Genomic DNA, 12,498 nt, shown 5'->3' on the forward strand with positions numbered 1-12,498 from the left:
AGAAAGACTGCCAGGAAAAACTGCCCGGTGGGTTGGCTCTGTGGCTGGTCCCGTGGGTATCAGCTGTCTCCAGAGGAAGCCAAAAGACTCTCTGAGGTGCAGGGAGGAGTCCAGGGAGCTACTGGGCATGGGCCGACCTTCACCATACAGAAAATTTCTCAAGCAGCCACTTTGGAGGAGTCTGGGGCTTCTACCCGTGATTTCAGCTCTCTCCAGATGAAAAGAGATACTCCCGGAGATGCCTGAGAGGAGCCCTGGAGAACACCAGACATGGAACTGTCTCAAACGTGTACAAAATTCCTCGGGTAGCTACCTTGGGGAATCGGGCTGCTACGTGGGACTTCAGCTGTCTCAAGGGGAGGCCAAAATATTCTGGAGCAATTTGGGGGGACTCCCAGGGAGCTTCTGGGCATGGACCTGCCTCCATGGACACAACTCCTCAAGTAGCGACCCTGGAGAAGTCTGGGGCAGCTTCCTGGCCCTTCAGCTCTGTCCACAAGAGGCCAAAAGGATCAGGGACATTACTGGGAAAGGTTCCGAGGAGATGACAGGCATGCACCTGCCCCTAACATGGACAAAACCCACCATCTAGCTACGTGTGGAGAGTCTGGGGCTGCTCCCTGGGACTTCAGCAGGGCCCCTGTCTGGATGGTAGTAATGCACCTAGAATACACTTTTCAGCTCAGGATGGGGCTAAATCCTCGAATGCCCTTTCTCCACCTACCCAATATTGCCCTGCAAGTTGTGTAAATAGGCTGGTAGAACCTTCACAGAAACCTGAAGCATGACAATTATTTCCTGTAAAAGGGTTAGCATGGGTGGATTTGGTTGTTTAGGTAAAGCAGTAAGGTTCGGACCCAGAGAAGATGAATCAGAGCAATCGGGATCCTATAGCCCCACAGTGGATGCCAAAATTTTACGTTTATCTTTATTTATAGTTATCTTTAGCACTGGTACCTGCATCTGCAATGGTGTCTTCACCGGATGGTTGCAGACGCCATGACAGTAGCACACAGAGCATTCCAGATGCAGGTGCCTTTGCAGATGGCGCTGCAGGTTCAAATCCCATTGCAGGCCCCACTGCAGCTGCACCTACCCCTGCTGATCACCCTGCAGACGCCACTGGCAAAGCACATAGCACTGCGGGTGCAGGTACCGCTGCAGCTGAAGAAACCACTGCAGGTGCCATGGCAGATGCAGAGGCCATGGCAGCTATCGATAGCATTACGCATACCGAAGCAGACAGCAATACCAGTGCAGATGCCACTACCCCTGCTACCACAGATCACGATACCAGTACAGAGGCAGCAACACCTTTACAGACAGTCACGCCAACACCGAGACCGTTAGCGGCACAGATACCACTAGAGATACCCTTGCTGACACTGCTTCAGCTAGAGGGAGAATTACACATACACACACACAAACCAAACACACGTGCACGTACACGAAGCATTGCAAGACACACAGACCATTGGCGATGCAGATACAGTTTCAGGTACAGTGACAGGTACAGCTACAGATACCAGTAGAGGCACAGGTACTGGCACCCGCAGAAATACAGGTACCGGTACCATCACACAGACCAATGCAATTACAGACACAGATTCACGTGGAATTGCCGATAGAATTGCAGATGCAGGCACAAAATAGATATCATTCCGGACACAGGTACAATTGCACATACAATTAAGGAGAGAAGAACAGTCACAGATCCAGCGCACATGCAATTGCCCACACAACAGCGGATACAGCAAGTGACACCATCACCGACTGAGGTAACTTGACAGACAGAGGAACCATCACACATAAAGGCGCTGATACAAACACAGCAACCGTTACACACAGATGGGCTGTTCCAGGGAGAGGTACAGCTAAATATAGAGATAACTACACAGACAGTCACAGGCAGGGACTGGAGCTATACCCAGGAGCAGCAAAACATCCCAAATCTGCCTAGGAGGAGTCCCAGAGAGCTACGGGGCAGGGACCTGCCTCCGACATACACAAAACTCCTCCGGTTGCATCCTTGGAGGAGTCTGGGGCTGCTCCCTGCGCAATTTAGCTTTCTCCAGAGGAGACCAACACACTACAAGCATGGACCTGCTTCCAACATGCAGAAAACTCTTCAGGCAACTACTTAGGAGGAGTCTGGGGTGCCACGCGTGACTTCAGCTGTCTCCCGAGGAAGCCAAAACACTCTTGGAGATGTCAGGGAGGAGCCCCGGGGAGATATCGGGCAGGGACCTGCCTCAAACATTGAAAACACTTTTCATGTAGCTGCCTAGGAGAGGTCTGGAGCTTCTACCGGAGGTGTGGGCTATAGCCAGCAAAGGCCAAAACAGTCCAAATCTGCCTCGTTAGAGTCCCAGAAAGCTATAGGGCATGGACCTGCCTCAAACATTGACCATATTCCTCAGTTGCCTTCCTTGGAGGAGTCTGGGTGTGCTACCTGCCAAATTCAGCTGTCTCCAGGGGAGGTCAAAACATTCCGGAGCTGCCTGGGAGAAGTCCCAGGGCTGCAACAGGGCATGGACCTTCCCCCAACATAATCAATGCTCTTTGGGTGGCTAATGAGAAGAGTCTGGGGTGGCTGTTTGGCAATACACTTGTCTCCAGAAGAAAACAAAATGCTCCTGGAGATGCCTGGCAAGAGCTGTATGACATCACAAGCACCTGCACAAGAGAGCTTGACTGACAATGACCTCAGCTGTACAAGTGAGTTTGCTGCTAAAGAAACTATACCAAACCAGCTGAAAGCAGCACATTTCCAACATAATTGTGCAAACTCACGTAATAAATATGCACTAAGCGCACTTGCACAGGGGGCTTGCATCTAAATGTACGCAGTTCTCTCTTGGGAGAGAATCTGAAGGGTAAAAGTGCAAAAACTCATGGGTTGAGGTAAAGACACTTTCATAAGAGGAAAATAAACCAAACCACAACAGAAAACAAAACAAAGAAAAACAAGTGATGCAAACCAAACGCAATTCCTCGCCACCAGCCGAGCGATGCCTAGCATGCCAATGGCAGCTCCGGAACCTGCCCATCCCCCACAATTTTATTGTGAGCCCATCGTCATAAGGTCTGGGATATCCATTTGGTCATATGAGGTCGGCTGTCCCGGCTGTATCCCCTCCCTGCTTCTTGTGCACCCCCAGCCTACTCGCTGGTGGGGCTGTGTGAGAAGCAGAAGAGGCCTTGACACTGTGCACGCCCTGTTCAGCCACAGCGAAAGCATCAGTGGGTTTCCAACACTGTTTTGGTCACAAATCCAAAACATAGCACCATACAAGCTACTACGAAGAAAGTTAACTCTGTCCCATCCAAAACCAGTACACATGCTCAGCGCTGCCACCAACTCCACACTCAGTGAGGTCCCCCTCTCTGTGCTTGCTGCCACCCCTGTCACACGCTTGCAGTGTCCCCAGAACCCAAACTTTTCAAGGTCTCCAGCCCCTTGCTCGGTACATCCTAGTCCCCACTCTTAGTGCAGTCCACATCCCCATGCAGTTGACCCCTATCCAGCCGGGATGGGCCTGCCTCCAAGGAGACTCCGCAGCCTCTCTGGGCGACCTGTGCCAGCACTGCAGCCCCATACGGGTGCAAGAGCAGCCGCCCCCCCAACTCGGGTGCCAAGGGCTCAGCCCTGGCCTCGGCACTTTAGACCCACCACCGTGAGGCGGTGGCCGTGTCACAGGGTGGGGCGGGTAGCTGAGGGCGCCCTTGCCCATATTGAGGGGATACGCAGACGTGTGGTGGTGATGTCACAGCGGCTACTGTGACGCATTGCCAAGGCCTGGATAAAGGGCTGCTGGGCTCCGGCCGTGTGTCAGTGCGACCTGGTGAGGTGAGGAGAGGGCAGGCGAGGAAGGGGCTTGCCCAGGGCTGCCGAGGGAGGAGGGCAGCCTCACACCTTGGGGCTCCAGGGCCTGTGCTGCAAGCTCACCGTGTCCTGCTGCTCCCTCAGGGTTGGCAGAGGAGCGTCTGGAGGAGAAACCCCGGCACTGCTGGGGCAGAGGCTCTCCAAGCGCTCGCCATTGACGTGCACCATGTTCGCCATGAAGCAGCAGGACCCCGACTCGAGGGAGCAAGGTGAGAGCAAAGTATCTCTCCCCACAGCTCCCCATGGCTGGCAGAGGGGTTGTCGGGGCAGTCTGTGTGTGGCCAAGACCGGTGGCAGGGGAAGGCAGGAGCTCCCCAAGCACCCCAGGGCAGGGTCCCTCCTCAGCAAGCGGGGCCCAGGCTGGGCTGTGGGCACCTGCTGGGGCACCCGTGCCTGCTATGCCCCCTTCTTCTCCAAAGGCCCCAGCCCTGCCCTTCAGCCAGCTAGGCAGGGTCAGAGCAGGGCCTTGGGGGTGATCCCGCAGGGAGACTTCCCCTGCAGAGGTGCTCATTCCCAGCGGCATTTGCTCTCTCCCCTCAGCATGCATGCTGTGTCGCCGGGCAGAGGCTGACCCAGATATCTGTGGGTGCAAAACAACAAAGAAAGGGCTCTGTGCCCACACCTATTGCCTGGTGAGTTCCCCCGGGACTCCCTCCAGCTTTCCGCCAGGGATAGTCCCTTCCTTGCTGATCTAATGCGCTCCTGGCCTTCTCTGCTCTGCAGTTTCTTGCCAGCGGGCTTTTTCCGCAAGAGCGCAGGAACGGGTTTCTTGTTGAGGACACCAGACGCGCAATCCAGGAGGCAGCCCAGAAGGTGAGGACCTGGCAAGAGCAGGGAGGTTTGCACCAGGAGAGCTTTGCGGGAGCTCCTCCTGGCCCCCAAGAAAGAAATCCCAGCCCTTCCATCAGCTCTGGGACAAATGCCTGCTCCCAGCAGCTCCACCGAGGCTCCGGCACAAGCAAAAGCCTCATGCACCATGCGGATCTGTGGGGTGTGAGCCAGCAGTGCCCACAGCCCAGTGGCGTGGGGCCAGCCACGCATGCCCGGAGCCTACTGCTGATGGGTCCGCTGTGCTCTTTCCAGCGCTGCTTCGTTTGCGGCGAGATGGGCGCCACCATCACCTGCCGGGAGAAGGGGTGCGACCGCAGCTTCCATCTCCCCTGCGCCTCAGAGGGCGAGTGTGTCACCCAGTTCTTCGGGCTGTACAGGTAAGGGCTGCCGGCCCTTGCGCAGGAGCCTCCTTGTCTCCAAGCCCCCTTCTGCCAGCAGTGGGCACCCAAGCGAGGAACCTACAGGGACACTTCCCAGCAGCCTGCCACAGCCACAGCCACGGCCAGAGCCCGGACAGGGTCTGGGGCTCCTTCACAGCTCCTCTGCCCTCCTCACCATTGCCAGGGAGGGACTCAGCACGTCTCATCTCACCTTGCCCATCCCTTCCATCTTCCCCCCAGGTCCTTCTGCTGGGAGCACCGCCCAAAGCAGGCAGTGCAGGCCACTCCAGAGCAGAGCAGCACCTGCATCATCTGCTTGGACCCTGTGGAGGACAAAAAGTCCTACCGCACCATGGTGTGCCCAGCATGCCAACACGCCTGGTTCCACCGGAGCTGCATCCAGAAGCAGGCTATCCATGCTGGCGTCTGCTTCCGCTGCTTGCATTGCCAAGACAAAGATCTTTTTGTGATGGAAATGCTCACCATGGGGATTCGAGTCTCCAAGAGGTTGGTTTTTCTCTTCCCAAGTCACAAGACGTCAGGCGCAAGCGTGGTGCCAGGCCAGGGACTGCCCCGGCAGGCCTGGCCTTCTGCTGTCCCCTGACTCTTGTCCGCAGCTTCATGGAGGAGTTGGAAACCGGGCGGGGCGGGAGAGCAGGGACGGCCTGGGTCTGCCTGATGCTGGGGCAGCAGGGGCTCAACACTTTCCCTTCCTTCTCCGGCAGACAACCATCATGGGAGAGCGACCAAGCCTTTGGACTGGTATATCAGAGGCACATCCTCTGCAGTGCCCGCAAGTGCCTTTGCCCGAGAGGCAGGGAGCAGGCAGAGGAAGAGGGGTAGGTTGCCAAAGCAGCAGTCTAGGGCTCTACACGGGAGCTCTGCCTCCGCACAGGCTCGGGGAGGAAGCACTTAGAAAAAAGGCTCTGCCAGGCAGTCCCCTGCTGGTGTCACTTTGTCCTCGCAACCAGCAACCCGTTTGCTTCCACAGGTCCTGGCAACTGCTCCTGTGCAGCTCTTGTGCTGCCGAAGGCATCCACCGGTGCTGCTCCTACTTGTGGAATGGCACAACCACCTGGGAGTGTGATTGCTGTGCTGGCCTGGGCACTGGTAAGAGGCAAAGCACCCGGGTGCCCCTGCGCTGGGGCCAGGGGCCAGGCTAGGCCTGGTAGGGGGGGCTTAGGGTGGGCTTGGCTCCAGGAGGGCTGTGGGCACCACGATGGCCTCTCCTGCCCGGAGCTGGGTGGCTGTGCTGCTGACCTTCCTGCCTCCCCTCACAGCCTCCAGTGACAATTCAGAGCTTGCCAGCTGCAGCACCGCCAGCCAGGCGGCAGCAGGGCTTTCCCACAGCTCCCTGGTGTATGAGAGCAGCAGGCCCAGCACCATCACCCAGGCACCCCTGGGGCCATCCCACAGGTCCCCAGTGCCTGAAAGCAGCAGCCGCTCCAGCCACCCTGGGCCAGACCGGATCCGACACCGCTCGCGGTTACAACGTCGAGCGCAAAAGCCGTACAGCCGGCCTGGAAAACACCGTGGGACCAGCTGTGTGCCAGCCCCAAGTGCTGAGCCCAGAAGCCCCAGCACTGCCGAGCAGGTGACAGAGGGGCTCCTCCTTGGCACCCTGGCACTCGAGAGGAGCCGCTCCACCTCCGCCAGGCAGGCGGCATCAGGGCTGTCCTGTGGCGCTCTGGCGCTCAAGACCAGCAGCCGCTCCAGCAACCCTGGGCCAGACCGGATCCGACACCGCTCACGGTTACACCGTCAAGCGCAAAAGCCGTACAGCCGGCCTGGAAAACACCGTGGGACCAGCTGTGTGCCAGCCCCAAGTGCTGAGCCCAGAAGCCCCAGCACTGCTGAGCAGGTGACAGAGGGGCTCCTCCTTGGCACCCTGGCACTCGAGAGGAGCCGCTCCACCTCCGCCAGGCAGGTGGCATCAGGGCTGTCCTGTGGCGCTCTGGCGCTAGAGACCAGCAGCTGCTCCAGCCACCTTGGGCCAGACCGGATCCGACACCGCTCACGGTTAAAGCGTCGGGCGCAAAAACCATACAGCCGGCCTGGAAGACGCTGCTGACTGGTCACGCACCAGCTCCAAGTGCTGGCCCCCATCCCCCAGCACAATAAAGTTGGCTGCTCATCTCATCTGACCTGGAAGATCCCACGCTCATTTGTCAGTCATCCTCCTCTGCCTTTCTTGAGGGGCAGCGTTAGGGGACGGGACTGGGGGGTTGTCTTCTCCCCTGCGGTTGGCAGCACCTTCCCCAGACCTGCCTCCCTACGGCTGGCCTTGGCCAGCTGCCCACCACCTTGGCCACGTGCTTCAGGCCTTGCTGGCCCCAGGAAGCTGCTGCTCAGTGCCGCTCCGCAGCAGCGCTTTTTCCCTGGTGCGATGTTCACACACACCCCCTGAGCCCCGTCTGCACCCGCAGTCTCTGCCCCTTCCCCATTACCCTGAGACAGCTCTTCCCCTCCTCCGGGCGCAGCTCCGCCATTCCCCCAGGCACTCCCTGCCCCGGGGAGGGCAGCCTTGCCCAGGATGCCCTGACTGGGCCCCAGTGCCCTGGCAAGTCCCAGGGAGCCGTGGTAGCGCAGCTGGGCTGGTGGTGAGGCTGCTGTCGGACATGGGCCACCCCGGGCTCCCTGCTGCAGCCGCCATTCCCTGTCTTGGACAAGTTGGGGGGGCCCAGCCCAGGGGCTGCCCCTGCTGCCATGGCGTGGCCTCAGCCCACCAGGCTCAGGCGGCTGCGCCCCGCTGGGGCTGGGCAGTGCTGCCAGTTTTGGAGGGAGCTGCCTGATCTGCAGAAAGGTGCCCGGTTTGGGGCTGTTTCTGCATTTGGCAGCTCTTTCTGGACTTGGGGGACCCTTCACAGGTTTAAGGTGTGCTCCTGGGCTCGGGGGTGTTTGTGGGTTTGGAGGTTGCAAACAGCTTTTGGGGTGTGTGTCTGGGTCTGGTGGGTGCTGCCAATTTGAGGGGAAACCTCAGGGTTTGGGGGTGTTGCCGTGTCAGGTGCATGCTGGAGGTTTCGGGGGTGCTGCCGGGTGCTGCACCTGCTCTGGTGGGAACAAGCCCTGTCCCTGCAGCAGTGCCAGCAGTGCATCTCAAAAGGTGCTGGGCACCGGTGTGGTCACACTGTGCTCCCTGGTTGCTTCTGTCAGCAGCTCGGGCACCCGGCTGGCCACCCGTGAGAGGAGCTGGGGTGCCACCCTCAGATGTTTCTAACTTGCCCCATGTGAGGTGAAATCGTGTCTCAGTACTTCATGATCGTACACACCGTGCTGTCTGCTCTGCCTCGGTAGTAAATGATGTGTTTCTGTTTGGAGTTCAATTGCCTTATTCCTTCTTCTGAACCTCTGATGTCGGTCACTCAGGGCCATTGATGGAGGCTGATGTTTGCATTGTGCTGCTGTTTTGCTCGGCTGTGCTGCAGGAGGGGATCCAGGCAGCACTGCTCCACTGCTAGCTGCCGGGGTAGCCGCAGAGGAAAGAGGATTTAAAAAATCCCTTCCCAAGTCCAGCTGAAAGTCAAGAGGTTTTCTGCCAGTGGAGCTGCTGTGGCACTCACATCACTTGGCAAGGTCTCTAAATTTTCTTGGGTTGACCTTAGTGTCTGCTCTGTATGAGATTGTTGGCAAACATTGCATTTGCACAGCCTGTGCTCCTGTTGAATCGTCTTGTTGCTTTTTGTCACAAAGTGGTTTGTCAGACAACTGCCTTGTGAACAAAGCTTCCAGTGGTGGTTCGCTGTCTGGATATTCCAATACAGGAGAGGGATGTAAGTTGACATTTTTAAGCTGGATGGAAACAGCAACTTGACTTTATTAAATGTCTTGGCACATCTCCAATCAGCTCTGACAGCAGCCTCTGCCTTCTAGTGATACTGGGTAAGATCACGAATCGTTAGTCTCCTGCTAGGTTTTACCTGCAAACACTTCTGTGTACTTCTTCCTGCACCTGCTTTTGTCCCTGTAAAACCACCAGCTGGTCTCTGGGTCTTTTGCTTTGTAGTCAATGATCTTCTTCTGCAGTTCAGTTCATCTGCATTTCTCTCTTCTCTCTCACTCCCTCTCTCTTTTGGATAGCTGAATAGTCTAATAACCTGTTAAAGAGAAGATCAACCAGGTGCCTCTTCCTGTACTAAAGAACACAGTGTAGGAGGGAAAGGCAGAGGTGTCTCATGAGGAGACTTGCAAAAACGCAAGGTGACGGGCAGTTTCAGCCGTGCTTGGCGGCAGTGGTTGCTGTAGCCCTGCAAAGGTGAGTTTCTGGCTTGGTTCTGCCCGTGCCTTTGGTTGGTGTGGGGTCTGTGGGGCTGCCTGGAGTGTGGCTTCATGCCCTGCCTGCTAGGCTGATTTGTCTGCTTTGGGAAGATTTTGAGCTGTTGGATAGGTGGGACTGAGAGCAGGGAAGGCATCTGGCTTTGGGCTCTTGTGTGATTTCGTTAGTGCAAGGAAGCTGACTACTTTTTGGGTTATCCCTGTTGTTCAGTCCAGGTACATCAGCTTCCGAGAAAGGGAGAAGTCTAACGGCAGCATCCTCCCCAGCAAGTTTTGTTCTAGGCATCTGTCTGTCTGATGTCCACTGAAAATAGCTCTTGGCCCTCTCTGCTCTTGGCGAGCTAGGGTTGTGCTGGGGGCAGGCAAAGTGGGGCACGTTACTTTGCCATGAGCTCTCCTGTCAGCGTGCCTGGCGTTTTGGTTTTCAGTATTTCTAATTCCTTTGCCTGGTGATTAATGACTGGAAAGCATGGAAGTTTGCTGGAATGGTCTCCCTATCCTTCTTCCCGTCCACCCTTCTCCCTGGACTCAGCTCTTTGGTAGAGAGCTCCGTAGCAGTCAAATAGGCCTTGAAAACAACATTTGCCATATGAGAGCAACTTTTAAGGTATGGTATCTGGTCTTTCGAGGCCTAAGTTCCTCCCAGGGGAGCCCGCTGCAGACATCTCTCTCTCTCTCGATCACGCTCTCAGCAGCAGGACGGAGCAGTGACTTTCCCCCCTTTGCCCCCCTGGGGCAGCTGTCCCAAGCGCCTGACAGGCAAACTGCCCAGCCTGTGTGCGGCAGCGGCGTGTCGAGCAGTGCCGGGCCGAGGGGCAGCCGAGGCGGGAGAGCGACCCTGCGCTCAGCAGGATCAGGGCGCTCTCTCCTCTGCCGCCATGAGCAGCGCTGGCAGGACGAGCCTCCCCTGCCCGGCCTCTGGCTCGGCTGCACCCGGCAGCCAGGAAGGCTGGGAAGAGGGAAATGGGTTTGAGCTGCCCTTACCACGGGTGTCCTCAAACAGTGGGAACTGGTTTAGGCTGGGGAGCGGGGCCCCCCCGCTGCCCCCGGCCCGTCCCTCACACCTTTCTCCTCAGGCTGCTCAGCCTCTGCCCCCTCCAGCCCCACCCCAGGTGGCTGTGACTGACAGGCCACCTCGGCTCTGCTGATTGGCTCAGCTGTGGCCAATGGCGTGGCTGTTGCTGGGCGGGCAGGGGCAGCCTGGGCCTCTCCTCACAGAGCCACCCTGTGCCCCCTCACAGGCGAGCAGGGCCTGACCTGGGCAAGGTTGATGTCATTTGTTGCCAAGTAAAAAGGGAGCAGGAGAGCAGCAACAAAAGCAAAGGAAACCAGCTTCCCCCAGCCCCGCTCTTCCCAGGCTCAGCCTCACTCCTCCCTTCCCGACTCCTCGGCCCCTTGTCCCCCCCGAGCGACGCAGGGCGACGGGGAAGGGGGCTGCGGGTGGCCCACAGCGCCTCATCTCTGCTGCCCCTTCCTCCTCGCGCTCCTCCCCGGCCCCCTTGGGCCCCACGGGCCACAGCTCCGCCCAGAGAACCTGCTGCCTCCTGGGCTCCTCTGCGGGGGCTGCAGCTCCTGCCAGGAGCCTGCTCCGGCCTGGGCTCTCCATGGGCTGCAGCCTCCTGGTGGAGATGGCGATGGCCGCCCGAGGGTGACAGCGTTGGTGGCTGGATCCCCTTCCAGGTGTCCGTTTCACAGAATCACAGGCTACGGGAAGGTGGCCGGGAGGTGACCTGGAGGGTGAAGTCACCTGGTGCAAGCCCCTGCTCAAGCAGGGCCACCTGCAGCCGGTTGTCCCTGACCATGTCCAGAGGGCTGTGGAACATCTCCAAGGACGGAGACTCCGCAAGCTCCCTGGGCAGCCTGGGCTGGTGCTCGTCACCCACACAGCACCCTTTGCACTTCCCCTTGCCAAACTGCGTGAGGTCCCTGTCAGCCCATCTCTCCAGCCTGCCCAGGCCCCTCGGGATGGCCGCACGACCCCCCGGCCTAAGCGCCGCTCCTCCCAGCCTGGTGTCATCTGCCAACTTGCAGAGGGTGCACTCTGCCCCATCAACCCCACATGAAGGAAGATGTTAAACAGGATCGGACCCAGTATGGGGCCCTGGGAGGCACCGCTACTCACTAGTCTCACACTAGTCAACATGGGTCCACAGAGGGAAAGTCCTGTTTATCTAATTTGAGCTCCTTCTATGATAAGGTTGTCTGCCTAGTGGATGAAGGGAATCACAGAATCACTAAGGTTGGAAAAGACCTGTAAGATCATCAAGGCCAACCATAAAAAAAAAACAAAACAAAACAAAAAACCAACCAACCAAACAAAAAAAACAAAAAAACCCCACCACTACACACACTCGCACAAAGAGAAAAACCAAAACCACCCACAAACCATAAAACACCCACAACCCACACCAAAACAACCCACCCACACCACACAGCACCATGCCCATCAAGCCACATCCCACAATGCCACATCCACACGCTCCTTGAACACCTCCAGAGAGGGTGACTCTACCACCTCCCTGGGCAGCCTTTTCCAATGTTTCACTACTCTCTCAGTAAAGAACTTTTTCCTAATATCCAGCCTGAACCTCCCCTGGTGCAACTTGAGGCCATTTCCTCTAGTCCTGTCACTAGTCACTTGGGAGAAGAGGCCAACACCCACCTCTCTGCAACCCCCTTTCAGGAAACCATAGAGAGTGATAAGGTCTCCCCTCGGCCTCCTCTTCTCCAGACTGAACAACCCCAGCTCCCTCAGCCGCTCCTCATAAGACTTGTGTTCCAGACCCCTCACCAGCTTCGTCGCCCTTCTCTGGACACGCTCCAGCACCTCAATGTCCTTCTTGGAGTGAGGGGCCCAAAACTGAACACAGGATTCGAGGTGCGGCCTCACCAGAGCCGAGTACAGGGGCACGATCACCTCCCTACTCCTGCTGGCCACACTATTTCTGATACAGGCCAGGATGCCGTTGGCCGCCTTGGCCAGCTGGGCACACTGCTGGCTCCTCTTCAGCCGGCTGTCAATCAACACCCCCAGGTCCTTTTCTGCGGGGGAGCTTTCCAGCCACTCGTCCCCAAGCCTGTAGCGTTGTCTGGGGTTGTTGTGGCCAAAGTGTAGAACCCGGCACTTGG

At 57.7% G+C, this 12,498-nt stretch overlaps 1 protein-coding gene across 1 annotated transcript; it reads left to right on the forward strand.

Moving 5' to 3' along the window:
• The first annotated feature begins 999 nt into the window (after window positions 1-999).
• Window positions 1,000-7,168, forward strand: LOC132320933 (histone-lysine N-methyltransferase 2D-like). Its single transcript, XM_059834575.1, has 10 exons — window positions 1,000-1,152; window positions 3,798-3,850; window positions 3,971-4,095; window positions 4,427-4,518; window positions 4,610-4,699; window positions 4,970-5,094; window positions 5,338-5,604; window positions 5,823-5,936; window positions 6,089-6,207; window positions 6,378-7,168. The coding sequence occupies exons 1-10, from the start codon at window positions 1,000-1,002 to the stop codon at window positions 7,166-7,168; spliced, it is 1,929 nt and encodes a 642-aa protein (XP_059690558.1).
• The last annotated feature ends 5,330 nt before the right edge of the window (window positions 7,169-12,498 follow it).

The sequence above is a fragment of the Gavia stellata genome, unplaced genomic scaffold (assembly GCF_030936135.1).
Source record: "Gavia stellata isolate bGavSte3 unplaced genomic scaffold, bGavSte3.hap2 HAP2_SCAFFOLD_104, whole genome shotgun sequence".
Lineage (NCBI taxonomy): Eukaryota > Metazoa > Chordata > Aves > Gaviiformes > Gaviidae > Gavia > Gavia stellata.